The sequence below is a fragment of the Medicago sativa genome, chromosome 6 (genome assembly GCF_051527215.1).
Source record: "Medicago sativa cultivar Bolivia chromosome 6, Bolivia_mono, whole genome shotgun sequence".
Taxonomy (NCBI): domain Eukaryota; kingdom Viridiplantae; phylum Streptophyta; class Magnoliopsida; order Fabales; family Fabaceae; genus Medicago; species Medicago sativa.
The window spans coordinates 52,919,753-52,935,403 of record NC_140754.1 but is presented as its reverse complement, the minus strand read 5'-3'; the positions used below and the strand labels follow the sequence as shown (position 1 = coordinate 52,935,403).

General features: G+C 33.4%; 1 protein-coding gene and 1 long non-coding RNA gene across 2 annotated transcripts; both read left to right on the top strand.

The window, feature by feature from the left end:
• Positions 1–5,962, top strand: LOC146915621 (uncharacterized). The gene is made up of 3 exons (XM_085718009.1): positions 1–158; positions 250–350; positions 5,707–5,962. The coding sequence occupies exons 1-3, from the start codon at positions 74–76 to the stop codon at positions 5,788–5,790; spliced, it is 270 nt and encodes an 89-aa protein (XP_085574135.1). The 5' UTR covers positions 1–73; the 3' UTR covers positions 5,791–5,962.
• Positions 5,963–10,572: 4,610 nt separating this feature from the next.
• On the top strand, positions 10,573–14,751 carry LOC146915620 (uncharacterized). The gene is made up of 2 exons (XR_015014682.1): positions 10,573–10,631; positions 14,496–14,751. It is a non-coding gene; the product is annotated as an uncharacterized LOC146915620 (long non-coding RNA).
• Positions 14,752–15,651: the final 900 nt, after the last annotated feature.

The window sequence follows — 15,651 nt, the reverse complement described above, 5'->3', positions numbered from 1 at the left end:
CATAAATAGAGGGATTTTACTATATAAAGTGATCAAACCATTTTACATATGCTACATGAAAAGGTGAAAATAAATGGCTGAAACTCTCAAATTTGTTTATATTGTGATCCTTTTAGTTTCCCTATGTCTTGTTGTCTTTGACGGCATAAGGAGTCATCGTAATGTCATCATTCTCATTTTTTCATTTATTTTATATACAATCTTCTACCCTTTTGTGTAATATTTATTTATTTTTATTTAACATTACAGAGGAATGTGGCAGTACTAGCGATTGTTATATAATGTATAGTGCTCCTTATGGAAGTATGAGGTGTGTTAAAGGTTTTTGTAAACGGCTCAAAGATGCTAAGGTAATGAAATTTTTAAGTTGTGAATAAATATTTCTCAGAGACATACATATTGTCTGATTGTGTGTATATGTATATAATGAGTATAAGGATTGTTCCGAGCAATAAAAAAATCTAAATACCCTTAAAGGAAAACCATCTTCATTATATTACAAGGAAACATATAAGGACTATGAATGTCGAAACTTTAGAAATATGAGACGAAAGTAAGTAAAACTGTCAATTAAAACACAACACGTGAGAAACCACACATCCTCAAGTCAATCATCTAATACCTCTAATGTTTCAGAAACCATATTTTCATATATCTATGTTCATCCTATAATCGTTAGTTATTATTTCAAGTAATTTTATGGGTATATGTGTGCTAGTTATTGTAGAATTTCATGTGAATTAGATACATGATAAGTGCGTGAACATAAACATTTGAACTACAGCTAGCTATCATTGTATTTTAATTATTTATTTTATAAATAAATAAATCTTGATATTATTTCTTATTTACTTACTTTGTATGTGTACTTATCATGTAGTGTTTCCACATGCTTTCGATTTGATTTAGTGTTTAATTTAATGTATTCGTATTATATTTGTCTATTTTTTTTAAAGACAAATGGGTGCAAATGGATCTGCAGCATCTTATGTAGATTAAATTAAAACAAATAATAACAACCCAAACAGGTGACACAAAATAGCCCTAAAGGTCCATCAATTACAAATCTCAGCCCAGAATAAGCAAACTATTGCGCACCAACGCATAGTTTAGAGAACGTGTCGTGTATGGGTGTGAACCCAAAATTCAAAAAAAAAAAAAAAAAAAAGGTATATGACCTTTTATGAGCATTGAACCAAGATCTTGAGAGGGACAAGTTAACCCGAACGCCAATACTGAACACAGGTTCATTCACCAACAACCCATTGCAACAAAAAAAAAGTTTTCATGGATATTTCTAGCCTAACAATCATTTGTCAAACTTTCGCATGACAATGAATTAAACGATGAAGATGATGGAGTGAACCAACATCATTGCCAATCTAAAACAAATTCATAATGAACAACCAGAACTCAAAAGACAACGAACACTCCCACCAAAGATCTGACTCCTCAAACCCCGAAAATCACCAAACATTCGCTAGCCGAAAACCTCCGCAAAGTCCAGGAGGTTCATAGAGGTTTTTGATTGGCGATGAAATGATCCGCAAAACATTACGACAAGTTAACCACAAACTCAAAACAACAACAAATCAGATCACCACCGTTAATTAACAAGTAAACAAGATCTGATCGAAACCCATATGAATTCCTTGTCAGAGTTTAATTTAAATTGAACAACCTACTTTTTACACTTTAGATGATGAGCTAAAACGATTAAGAATAAAAGGAAAAACCAATTTCAATCAGAGCTCATTTTGACCGAGCCCAAATGGGGTTTGATGGAGGTGATGCCACAAGGGCTGAGCATACCACTGCCATCATCATAGGCTACATCATGAAAGAGAAGTTTGGATTTGGGATGGAAGGTGGTGGTTGAGAGTCTAGTGAGAAGTCATGGCTATTATTTTAATTATTTTCTAAAATGCTAGTATTTTAGTATGAGTATTTTGAGAATTATGTTTTAATTTGAGTGGGGGAAATAAAATAAGTAATTATGTATATTTATGTTATTGGTCCATGTGTCTAGAAAACAAGGGAGGAAATAAAAATAATATTGGTGTGTGTGTGTTTAAATGAGTTTTCGGCCCATGTGTGTGTAGAGAGAGAGAGAGAGAGAGAGAGAGAGAGAGAGAGAGAGAGAGAGAGCAATAAGGAAATAAAAAGAAAACGAAGATGGCACAAGAGACATATTTTAGATGGCATCCATGGAGGAATATGTATAAAAATTATATTTTCTGCAAATCGATTGTGTAAAAAAACAAATGTTGCCATTTTCTCGTCCTCCAATGGGACAATAGATTTTTGTTGGGAGGACATGGATTAGCATATGAAAATGCATCAAAACAGGCATGGTGTAACGTCCCAAAATTTTGTGCTTACTATATATATCGATTTTATTTTACTAATGAAGCAATAGTTAATATAAATTTTATTTACTCATTGGTGATTTAGGAATATGGATGTGGCACACGTAAATTGCTTCACTATTCTTCTTAATTAATTTTGGAACTATTAGTAAGTTATGATATTGGAAATGTCTAGAACAAGAAATAGGAAAACTTCGTTGTCCATAAATTCTCTTAATTCCTTCTTTCTAGTCAAAGTTTATCAATATCCTTCCACTTAATTTCTTTCATGATCCATGAAGAGCTAGTGAATGCATTTTATTTTCCTTGCCTCATTAAGCGATGAAATATTGACCCTTGTAACCTCTGCTTTTAATCTCATGCATTTGGTCATCAAAGAAATAATATTCCATCTTAATTATACATCAATGCGCCTATTATTTTCCCTTAAGCTTGTAGCGTTATTCTCATCTACTTGCAGCATCTTTAAATTCTTTTTAAACACTCCATGCTGCAAATTAGGTCACGCCACAGATGAACCAAACTCCCTAGTTTTTATATTGTACCAAACAGCAAAATAGAAAGAAAAAGGGTCATAGTGCTCATCTATGCGCACCATTTTTGTGTAGAGTCTTGAGGTGTAATCCCTTGTTCAAAACTGATACAAACAATCCCTCTGCATCATATACAAATTTGTGTAGCGCATACAATTACTTGAGTTTGCATTTTATCAAAGAAGTTCGTGGGACTATTTTATTAGGAAGAAAAGCGCCTAAGATAAGGGATTTTTCCCCACACCAGCATTCTAGGTCGGATAAGTGTTGTGAAATAGTAGTAGAATTCTTGTCCATTAAAAAGAGTTAATTTTTCTATGTTTTATTCTATTTAATGATTTTATATAATTTATATTATATGACTCCTTGTTTTGATTGAATATTGTGTTGATTGTTATGAGAATTTATTTATTAGATTTAGCATGTTGATAACTATATATATGATTCTAAAAATGGTTTGTGGTTCAAAAAATCTTAGAGGTTGGTGGATTGCATTTCATGGTTTTATTTTTGGTTTTGTGGATGACATTGAGACGCATAACATATCATGGAGTATTTGAGTTACAGCCTAGCAGAGACCATTTAGTGGTCTAATGTCTTTTTGGGCTACGTCCTTGCAGAAATCATTTAGTGGTCTAGTGACTTTTGGGCTACGACCTTGCAGAGACCATTTGGTGGTCTAGTTTTATTGGTCTACGGCCTTGCAGAGACCATTTGGTGGTCTAGTTTTATTGGGCTACGGCCTTGCAGAGGCCATTTGGTGGTGTAGTTTTATTGGGGTACGGCCTTGCAGAGACGATTTAGTGGTCTAGTTTTTATTGGGCTAATGTCACTGGGTGGTGGGCCTTGCAAGAATCATTGAGTGGTTCATTCTTCAATTAGTCGTGGTCTAGTGGTTCATTTGAGTATTGCATATCATGCACTTCCTGCATTATGTTTTACAAAATAGTTTTTGTGTTTATTCTTTCGTCCATTTTTTTTATTCTTTTTAGTTGATGAGTGTTTTTTTTATTATTTTATGGCATTTTTCTGAGTTTAGGAGATCCCATGTGGAATCGGAAATTGACCCTTACATTAATATAATATTGTAGGTACCAAAGAATAAAATATGAAGTTTATGTGTGTTGAAAGCGTGCGCGGGGTCAAAATTGGGTTTCATAATTGTATTTGTAGTTCAAATTATTAATTTTTCAATATATTATGAAGTTGATATGTATTCCATAAAGAAATAAATGAATTGTATCTACCTTTGAATTTTATCTTATTTTCAAGAATTTTGTTTAAGTTATTTTAAGACAATGCAAAAAATATTAATATTCTTTTACATTAAAGAAAGTTAGCAGATACATATTTTTTAAAATAATATCTTTTTCATCAAAGAATAAATTTTATTAAAGTAATGCTTTGGAGGAAAATCCGGGGCGTTACACATGGGCTGAAAATTATTTCAAATACATGAGTATAAAAGAAGTGTGATGAATGTGAAAAACAATATTTTCCACAATTTCATCCTAGATCACTGTAAATGGTCATAGTCCTTTGAATCAAAATCGTCCAATGTAAAAATCTAGAAATGTATGCTTAAAAGAGGAGTTAGAAACTTTATTAAGGTCTTGATTGAATTAAATTATTTTGAATGTTATGCCATTCATGCAATTGTGAAAATATGTGTTTTACTCTTGAATTATCGTAATAATTTGATTTGACTATTTGAATTGTTTGATAATTTATACATTTGTGACATGCTTGTAAACCATTTAGAAAATCCAAGTTTCCACAAAGCCAAATATGTTCCAATAGTAAAATGAGTAAAAACAGCAAAAGAACATGTTCAAACGGTCGCATAGGACCCCTACACGCTGCCCCCAAGCATCCGAACGCGAAACAACACAGACGTTGTTTATGTCTGGGCGCTTAGCGCCCCACTTCAGGCGCAGCCCCTCGAAACTCGCGTTTTCGCGTCTTTCGGCCACGGGTTTTCGCCATTTTCGCCCCAAAAACGAATAGTTAAGTCCCCCATTTGTCAAAAATGATCTAAGGAGCAACCTGTGGCTCTAACACGTCGAATACACTCGTTTCACGACATTTGAATAACTTATGAAATTGTTTAAAAACGGTTTCTCAAAACAGCGAAGTCTTTTAACAACAACAACAATTCATTTCTTCCAATCAACTCAATTCAACAACAACTCAACTTAATTCATACCCAATCCATGATATGACATTAACAACAACAATTAACAATAACCACAACTCATAATCATGAATTCAACCATAAATCAACAACAACATATCACAATTCATCAATTTGAGCGTAATTCACAAAGTACCCATTTATATATATCATGAACATGCAAATTCATCATCAACAACTCAATTATCATCAATTTCACATACTCAAACATATCACTAAAACAAGAGCACAAATTTCAACAATTAAGTTCACAATAATCACTTATCTCACATTTTTGAATGATAGTACTACAATTTTTGAATGGTTTTAAGATATATATCATTCAGGATTAGTAGTTTCACATTTTCTTTCTTTATACAAGAAAAGTTATTATTTTAAAAGTTCATACTTTTAAGATAAAATGCATGAGTCAAATGAGATATTATTAAACACTTTATATAAAAGATAAGGATTAGAATTTCTTACCTCTTCACTTCTTGTGTTTGTCTTTACTCATGTGTTGACTTCAAAATCATCTCTGGTTGCCATCTTTGCATCTTCTTCTTCAGAGGGCATTTGGTTTTGAAGTATCCCACATTGTTGCATGTGTGACATGCACTTTGATTTGCAGGTTTTGACATCACTTCCTTCTGGATCTTTTCCTCATGCACTGTTAAGTGCTCAAACCATAGAGGCAGACTTTGATGCCAATTGAAGTGGATAAAATAGTCACAAGAAAGGGGGGGTTTGAATTGTGACCCTTTAAAAATTATCCTGCAACTTTTAAAATGATTCTCAAGTGTAAACTTGGAATAGTTAAGTTAACTTTCTGACTTCAGAACGTTCTGACGTTCTTGTGCAGATTATGCAGAAACTGATTTAATTAAGTAACTGTGTTGTGTGTGTTTAGTGTATACTGAAATTAAAAGAGTAAAGGGAGGAGAAAGAACACACAGAAGTTTATAGTGGTTCCCCCAATGTGGGTTAGTCCACTCCTCACAATCTTGTGAGAGTTTCCACTATGATGCTTGAGATAACCTCTCAAATCCTGCACCTTATAATCTATGTTCACCTGAACACTTACAATATTGTATTCTCTAAGCCTCGGCAGGCTTGCACCTTGTTGCTAAGTTAACCACTTAGACTTTTACAGCCTTTGCTCAAACCAACACTTTAGTACCCCTAAAGCTAGATGAGACTTTGTTACAATTTGTATGAAGGTTTGAATGTTTATGAATCAAACAGACAAGAAGAAAAGAGGAAGGAAAAAGTTATCTGTGAAGAAGATAACAGAGAGGGAGAAAGAAAATTGATTTACACTATAAAGAAGGTAAGAAGAAAGCCTTCAGTGATGATCAATTGAAGTTTGCAAAAGCTTCAAACAAACTTTGTTGTTTTCTTGTATGCTTTGCAATTTGTGTGGAGTTTGAATGTTTGAGAATCAAACAGAGGAGGAGGAAGAGAAAGTTATCTTTGCACGAGATAACAGAGAGTATTGATGTGCACTAAGGAAACAAAAACCTTAGAGATTGATCAATTTCAGATTGCAAGAGCTTCAAACAAAATCAAGTTGTTTTCTTGTATGCTTTGCAATGGTGCAAGTAATGCTGAGCCTTTGATCTCTATTTATAGAGTTTTTGGGCTCAAATAGCCGTTGTAAGGTGACCAATGGTGTTATGCCACGTGTCTTGGGCCCCACAAGCTTTTACTTGAAAATCTGGGTGAACATTCTGACCATCAGAATGTTGTTGTGTTCCCAGGATGAACATCAGAATGTTGCTGTGTTCTTCATCAGAATGTTGGATATTCATGATGTTCTTCATCTGGGTTCATCAATGATGAATGTTTGATGAATTTCTGGGCTTGCCCAGCACGTGGTATGAGATTTGTATGAGTTTTATCCTCCAAAAAGTAGCCTTTCCATATGCATCCAGTTTTGCTGGAAAAGGTGGGATAAAGGAAACCAAATTTGTCTTGGACTTTGTGCAGGAGAGAGAGGGTAGTGGATCTGCAACTTCAGGCCCATGCTTCTAGGAGATTTGCTTGATTTTGTTCAGAGTACAAGTTATCTCTGATGCAAGATCTCCTTTTGTTACCTTTTTCATCTTTCCACCAACTACACTGTTCATAGCTGGAAGCATGTGCAGAAGTGAACATTCTGACCATCAGAATGTTTCATTTGCTCTTACTTTAGGATGATTTGTAAGACTACTTTTGATGTAATCAATCCTAATAGTAGAGACATAACTGAAGTGCAGTAAAATAACCTCTAGGACAATATCCTCTTTGGAATATTCCTAGAACTTCAAGTGTTCATAGTCTTGAATGAACCTTGAAGACCTTTTTGACACTTTTGCTTGTCCAAGCCTTTATTGCTGATACATCCATGCAGTTGTACTTTTCTGGACCTTTTATTCATGTCAAGTGTACTTGCATGTTCTTCACGTTCTTGATGAATCTGGGTTTGGTTATGAACAACCTTCTGAACTATCATCAGAAAGTTCTGATCAACTCTCTGATCAACATTCTGAACTAACTTTCTGAACTTCAGAGTTAGTTCATGAATTCAAATGTACTTTGATTTTTTGTATCTTGGTATGATTTAAACTTTTTTTGTGTCTTGATTAATCACTCAAGAACGCACAAATACCAAGAACTATCAAAGTCCATTAATCCTTTAATCACCATAGATGCCTTTAATGATTTTTTGATCCAAAGTCAAAAATCATTGTATGCATAAGATATGTTAATGTCACATCTGTTCTTGCATGTTCTTGGTGTGGACATTGATTTATGGTTTTGCTCTAATGAACCTTCTGAGCAACCTTCTGAACAACCTTCTGAACTCCTTCTGGGTTCAAACATATGAACTTCAGAATGTTTCTTCTGGGTTCCTTCCTTTTTGGCTGTTGTACTTTGCGTTGAACATTCTGATGTCCTTCAACACTTTGAACCTTATGAAGGTTGTTTATTTATTTCCTTCAAAAACTACTTGAAGCATATAAATGAGAGATCATTTGTTTTGACAAACAAGATGATTCTTTCTTTGAAGTCCAAAAGAATATTTCTTTGCATCTAGTTCATTATTGCATGTAACTGATGACTTTAAATATTCTTGTTTATCCATGAAATAATCCTTTATTATTTCTGGATATATTCAGGGTTAATGTTCATGATTGTTATGAACTCCATTCACATGAACATTCTGATCTCTGTTCATATGAACATTCTGAACTCTGAACTTCATATCTTCAGAAGCTTTGGAAGTGTGATACTTTGAGGAGGTTCTGAGAATCTTCCTAACTTGTATGCATATTTCCTTTTATCTTCTTTACCCATGGTGGATCTTCAAATCATATAAGATAAAACTCAGTGTGAGTTTTGTCACATAACTTCAAGCACATTCTTGTGCAGCTTGTGATGTAAGTTCTTCCAGCATGATTCAAGTTCTTCCATCATGATTCTTGAGCTATGAATCTTCATGGAGATATGATCTTGTTGTTTCAACTGATGGTATACTCATTCTTTCATTGTTGAGTAGATATGATGCACTTATCAATGTGGGTGGCTTCTAGCTTATCCACTTATGTGATTCATGTTCTTTTAACAAAAACTCAAGTGCAACCATCAGTAGATCACCATTCATAAAACTTATTATTTATTCCACGTGGTTTGTTATCATTAAAACATTCATCAAAAAGATTTTTGCTTCAACAATCTCCCCCTTTTTGATGATGACAAACCTTTTGAATAAATATTAAGTTTTATGATGGATTTAATAATAAATGTAAGAATGTTCATGGATATGCAATTAAACTCCCCCTAAACACATGTAAGAGTTTAATTCTTATCAAACTAATTAAACTCCCCCTCAACATATGGAAAAGGTTAATTCATAACATTCTTCATTAATTAAATCCATTTTAGATTTTTCTCTCCCATAATACATATGTCTCCCCATCCTAGGTTTTTCTCCCATCATATATATCTCTCCCCCTTTTGTCATCTATCAAAAAGTAGTAGGGGTGATATGAAGGAAAAGTGACATAATTTTGGAAGGTAAGAATCACAAGACATTGCATGTAATTCACAAGTGCATTCATATATTAAACTCATGGTTTAATTAAAACACAATGCAAGGATCATGATCAATCATTATTTCAATCAGTTGTGTAAACAAGACATGAAAAATGATAACATATGCAACCATTTCAACATATTCAGAATATGAGATATTTTTCTCAAAAAATTGAGAAAATGTTTTTGTCCTTGGTTTCAATGTTTTCGAAAAGATTGATATTATCAAGTATAGAAAACTCCCCCTAAGTTTTAGAGATGAATGTCCTATTACATTTCAAATCTTTTGATTTTCTAAGAAAATAATTATTTTCTTTTACTTATTGTCATGGCAGATAAGTTCTTTCATTTGGTCAAAGTCATGCTCAAAAATTAGAAAATGATTAACTAATCTAAATTGAGTCTTTAAAAGAGCAAAGATCAATTGATCTTATTCAGCAATTTCTGAAATTGAGAGAAAATGAGGTATTTGTGGAAGCGGTGAAATCAGAGTTTAGAAAAGATTTTTCTCTCTTTACAATATTCCCATGTTGGAAAATATTGCTGAGTTTTTCAAAAGATGAAATGCTTCAAAGTATCATTTGATGCAAGATAATTTCTTTTTAAAAGAAATCAATTACAAGCAACAATCCTTGACACAATTTGTGGAAAAACACACATGTTTACAATCAAGTATATGCAGCAAATTTACGCACAAACACATATTGATATGACATTGATGTTTACAACTCTATCTTTGTCTTCAATTTTTGCAATTAAAGTAAGATAATTATTCAACAATGCTTAAACAAACTTTCATGCTCAAAGCAAGGCCAATATAAGTTTAAGAACAAATTATGCAAACCTTAGAGCAATTTTTGAAGATTATAACAAGATCACACACAACATCAAAATGAAGATCAAGTATATAAAAAATCTTCTAATGATAAATTCAAACATAAGATTCATTTGAAATCATGTTTGAAGAATGGTATTTTCATAAACCATATCAAAATCAAGTGAATATCTTCACGTTTCAATTATTCTGAAGTTTGACAAATTAAGACATTTTTTATGTTTCAAATCAATGAACAATCATGATTCAACATTTATGATCAAACATAAATCTTCCTATCAATTATTTAACAACAATGATGATTTAGTTTGCAACTCATGTCAATAACTGCATCAGAATCATTTATTTCAAATGTGAAAAGAAAAGTATTCACAAAATGATGTAACACATTTAACATTTAACATGATAATTAAAAAGGAATTTGGGGCAAACAATGAGAGAATATTATGCATGAATTTATACATAACAGAAGCATTCCCTTGTTCAATTATAAGAATACTAATTCATTTTAAATGCACCCTTAATATATCTTGTTAAAGCATAAGACATCATGCAATGATTTTAATTATCAATTATGACTTTTGCAGTTGAAAATAAGTATAACATCACCATGAAAGGAGTATGAAGAAAAATATTTCCCTTAGGTATAAACAACACAAATTAATCATGACAAAATTTGATGCATTCAATCATCATATCATATTTATCATAGTGCAATAAATGTGTACCTTATGAGATGATATCCCTCACTTTGAGATTCAATCAAGAGAGCATGCTTCTCTTTCTTTGAAATACTTTCTCATCTGGATGGAGAACTCCAAGCATCAATAAGCATGACTTTCCGAAGCAGCTTAATCATCAGTAGCTTTCTCTTCTTCTTAGTCTTTCCATCTTTCTGATATGAGTGTCTTTTAACATATCCAGATGTTTCAGGATCTGCAGACATATGATCAACAGATGGAATGCTTTGTTCATGAAGAATGTTTCTTTGAACATTCTGAACTTGAGTTGAAGGAATTGTTCCATCATTTTCCATCTGAGAATCCTCAAAGACATTTGCATTCAAGTATGAGCTGAATTCCTCCATATTCAGATCAAAACCAGCTTGATTTCCAGCTAGCTCATCCTCATCAGATTCCTTTGTGGTAGTGTTTTCACTAAGCATGTGTGTGGCCAGAGCTTTAGCAACATCATGCATATCTGGATTTTTTAATGACACAGGAATATTTCCCATATCAGATTATAGAACAATTTCTTGTTCATCAAACTGGAGTTCACCCATGATGTTTGTAACATCAACTTCAAGTTTTGAAATTGTTTCAGAAGTAGAAGATTTAAAGAATCTTTCTCCACTAAAAGCTTTCTGCTTTGTTAGCTTTCCGAGGTATTTCTCCAGAAGCTTCTTCAACTTCATCAACCTTCTGAAGTTGTTATGCAGGAACTTCATCAACTTTCCCATCTTCAGCAGCTGTGTCAACTTTCTGAAGTGATGTTTCAGTAGTTGCATCAGCTTTCTGAACCTCATTAGCAGCAATGAGAATTCCATCATCTTTCTAAGGTGAACCATCAGCTAGCTGGCTCTCTTTCTCAGCACCACCATCATCTTTTCGAAGTTCTTCAACATTCTGAACTTCATCAGATTTCTGAACAACTTTGTTAGCAATGTCAGAAACTTTTTGGATGGTTTCTCCAGGGATGTCTTAATCCATTGTTGGAGGATCCTCATTGTTGTCAAATTCTTTATGTCAAAGATTTGACAATCCTTCTCATACACTTCACTTTTTCAGAGGCATCTTAAAATGCTTGAATATGAGTGTGAAGACCAATTCATATAGAATATGAGAAGTCTTCTTGTTCTTCAATAATATGTTGCAAAAACATGTAGTTGAGATTGAAAGACAATACGTTGAGAACATGGTATATGATCAACATTAATGACATACTCAAACACTTTCACTTATTGTAGCAAGTGAATGCAGAGATTGTTTAGACAAGTCTTTTTATCAGACCATCTTCTTCAATCTTGAGCTTGCAAGAATAATTCTTTTATTTGCATCATATGAGTGCAGATGACCAGTAAGGTCCTTGATGTTTGATCCAACATTCTCTAACCTTCCAAAGTTATTGAATGTTCTTTGAGTAATAGCTCTTGCTGACCAATTTTCTCAAAGTATAAGATTTCTACCTTGCTTGAAAACAGAGGGATGAAATTTGAAGCTTTCAACATTTTTTTTTCTTTTTGGATTGAGTAGCTTCAGCATCAGGAGCATTTTCCTGAACATTCTGATCTGCAGACACCTGAACATTCTGATCTTCAATTTCAGATGTTTCTTGAACATTTTGAATTGCAGTCACTTTGAACATTCTGATCTTCAGTTTCAGATGTTTCTTGAACAATCTGGACTGTATCCTGAGCATCTTGAAAACATCAGTGTTGAAGTATGAGTTTAGATCTTCTATGTTGAGATCAAAACTAAATGAAAATTCCATGTGTTCATCTTTTTGTACTTGCACATTTCCTTGATTCATTATTTGTGAAGCCAAGATTTCTGCATCTTCTTGAGTGTCTTTATCAACTTTGTGAGAAGCTTGCTCAATATTTTCTTCAACTTTCTGATCTTGGTCAGAAGGGTTTTCTTCAACATTCTGAGGTGTGTCAACCTTCTGATGTTCTTCTTCAGCAGCATTCCCAACTTCTGAGATGCATCACCAGCTGAGTAAATCTTCTGACTGTCTTCTTCAGTAATTGCAGCAACCATATGAGCCTCTTGAAGTATCTCATCATCTTCATTTGAGTGACAACCTCATCTTGCACAATTTCTTCTTCAACAACTTCATCTTCCTTCTGAAGTTGTTCTTCATTCTCACCAGCAACATTCTGAACTGCTTTTCTTGCAAGCTCAGCAACTTGTTGAAACAATTCTAGGGCTGGAGGAGAAAAAGCTTCATTGTCTTCCATATTTTCAGGAGATCCATCTCCTTCTTCTTTCTGTATGCTGGATAGGTTTCTAACCTTCTTAACTCTTCTTTTCTTCTTAGTTTTCTGAACTTTCTGATCTGCATATCTTTTTACAGATCCAGATGTTCCTGAAGTTGGAGGAGTTGGCACTTTTGAAGTGGTGATGTGAAGTTGTCCTAAGGTTTTGGTTGTGAATCTCATGAAGGTGTATTTACTTTCTTCACCTTCTAGGGATACTTGTGCAACCTTAAAGATGGGAGTCATATGGATCCCATATGGCAACTCAACAACTTTTTATTTGACATCCAAACAAGAATCAATCATGTACGGAAGGATTATGAAGCAGAGGTTAAATTTTGTTTTGATCATGAGATGATACATAAATTAGTATCAGCATCAAAGGTTCCACATCTAGGGAGTAAAGTGTGCCTAATTATGTTGTGGAAGATTTTAGGGACATCTTTAAGATTTGTGGAATCATGATAAGGTTTGGTGTATTCTAGGATAGGTTGTGGTTCATGTTTAGGTGATGACAAATGATAGCTTCTTAGAGGTGTGCAAGTAAATGAAGTTTTGATTTTTTTTTTACTTGAACTCATTTTAAATTGTTCCATTGTTCTAGAACAACTCAGCACCATCTTGAGAAGTTTGAGAATCTTCATCATTTTGATCTCCACATATCTCTTGAACATAATTTGTCCATGAATCAAACTCTTCCTAGAAATTTAGAAGACATTCCTGCATCACAAATTGGTAAAGCTTTTGGTACCCGTATTACTTTGGGTCCTTGGAGGTTAGTGTTTCTCTTCTTGAGAGATTCTTTCTTGTGACCACATTCTGATTTAAGATGATCAGATTTGTTGAAACAAGAAAACTATATTTTACCAATCTCAACCTTTTGAGCTCATTCTAATTTAGGATAGAATGTCTTTTTGAAATGAGGACTTTTCTCAAGTTTCTTTTTAAGAAAAATATATAGGTTCAGATTTTTCAAAATGAAAATTTTTACATTTACCTTCTCACTTTTGATTGTGATAGGTTATGAATCCTAAACCAGCTTTTTGAAAGGTCTTAACAGACTTTAGAAAGTTGAATATGTCATTTTTCAAAGTTTTACTTTCCTTTTCAAAATAACATCTTGTTTCAAAAATTCAGACTTTTCTAAATCTTACAAATTTTTGATCATTGAGAATCTTATGTTTCTCAAATATTTAAAAATGATAGTACTACAATTTTTGAATGGTTTTAAGATATATATCATTCAGGATTAGTAGTTTCACATTTTCTTTCTTTATACAAGAAAAGTTATTATTTTAAAAGTTCATACTTTTAAGATAAAATGCATGAGTCAAATGAGATATTATTAAACACTTTATATAAAAGATAAGGATTAGAATTTCTTACCTCTTCACTTCTTGTGTTTGTCTTTACTCATGTGTTGACTTCAAAATCATCTCTGGTTGCCATCTTTGCATCTTCTTCTTCAGAGGGCATTTGGTTTTGAAGTATCCCACATTGTTGCATATGTGACATGCACTTTGATTTGCAGGTTTTGACATCACTTCCTTCTGGATCTTTTCCTCATGCACTGTTAAGTGCTCAAACCATAGAGGCAGACTCTGATGCCAATTGAAGTGGATAAAATAGTCACAAGAAAGGGGGGGTTTGAATTGTGACCCTTTAAAAATTATCCTGCAACTTTTAAAATGATTCTCAAGTGTAAACTTGGAATAGTTAAGTTAACTTTCTGACTTCAGAACGTTCTGACGTTCTTGTGCAGATTATGCAGAAACTGATTTAATTAAGTAACTGTGTTGTGTGTGTTTAGTGTATACTGAAATTAAAAGAGTAAAGGGAGGAGAAAGAACACACAGAAGTTTATAGTGGTTCCCCCAATGTGGGTTAGTCCACTCCTCACAATCTTGTGAGAGTTTCCACTATGATGCTTGAGATAACCTCTCAAATCCTGCACCTTATAATCTATGTTCACCTGAACACTTACAATCTTGTATTCTCTAAGCCTCAGCAGGCTTGCACCTTGTTGCTAAGTTAACCACTTAGACTTTTACAACCTTTGCTCAAACCAACACTTTAGTACCCCTAAAGCTAGATGAGACTTTGTTACAATTTGTATGAAGGTTTGAATGTTTATGAATCAAACAGACAAGAAGAAAAGAGGAAGGAAAAAGTTATCTGTGAAGAAGATAACAGAGAGGGAGAAAGAAAATTGATTTACACTATAAAGAAGGTAAGAAGAAAGCCTTCAGTGATGATCAATTGAAGTTTGCAAAAGCTTCAAACAAACTTTGTTGTTTTCTTGTATGCTTTGCAATTTGTGTGGAGTTTGAATGTTTGAGAATCAAACAGAGGAGGAGGAAGAGAAAGTTATCTTTGCACGAGATAACAGAGAGTATTGATGTGCACTAAGGAAACAAAAACCTTAGAGATTGATCAATTTCAGATTGCAAGAGCTTCAAACAAAATCAAGTTGTTTTCTTGTATGCTTTGCAATGGTGCAAGTAATGCTGAGCCTTTGATCTCTATTTATAGAGTTTTTGGGCTCATATAGCCGTTGTAAGGTGACCAATGGTGTTATGCCACGTGTCCTGGGCCCCACAAGCTTTTACTTGAAAATCTGGGTGAACATTCTGACCATCAGAATGTTGTTGTGTTCCCAGGATGAACATCAGAATGTTGCTGTGTTC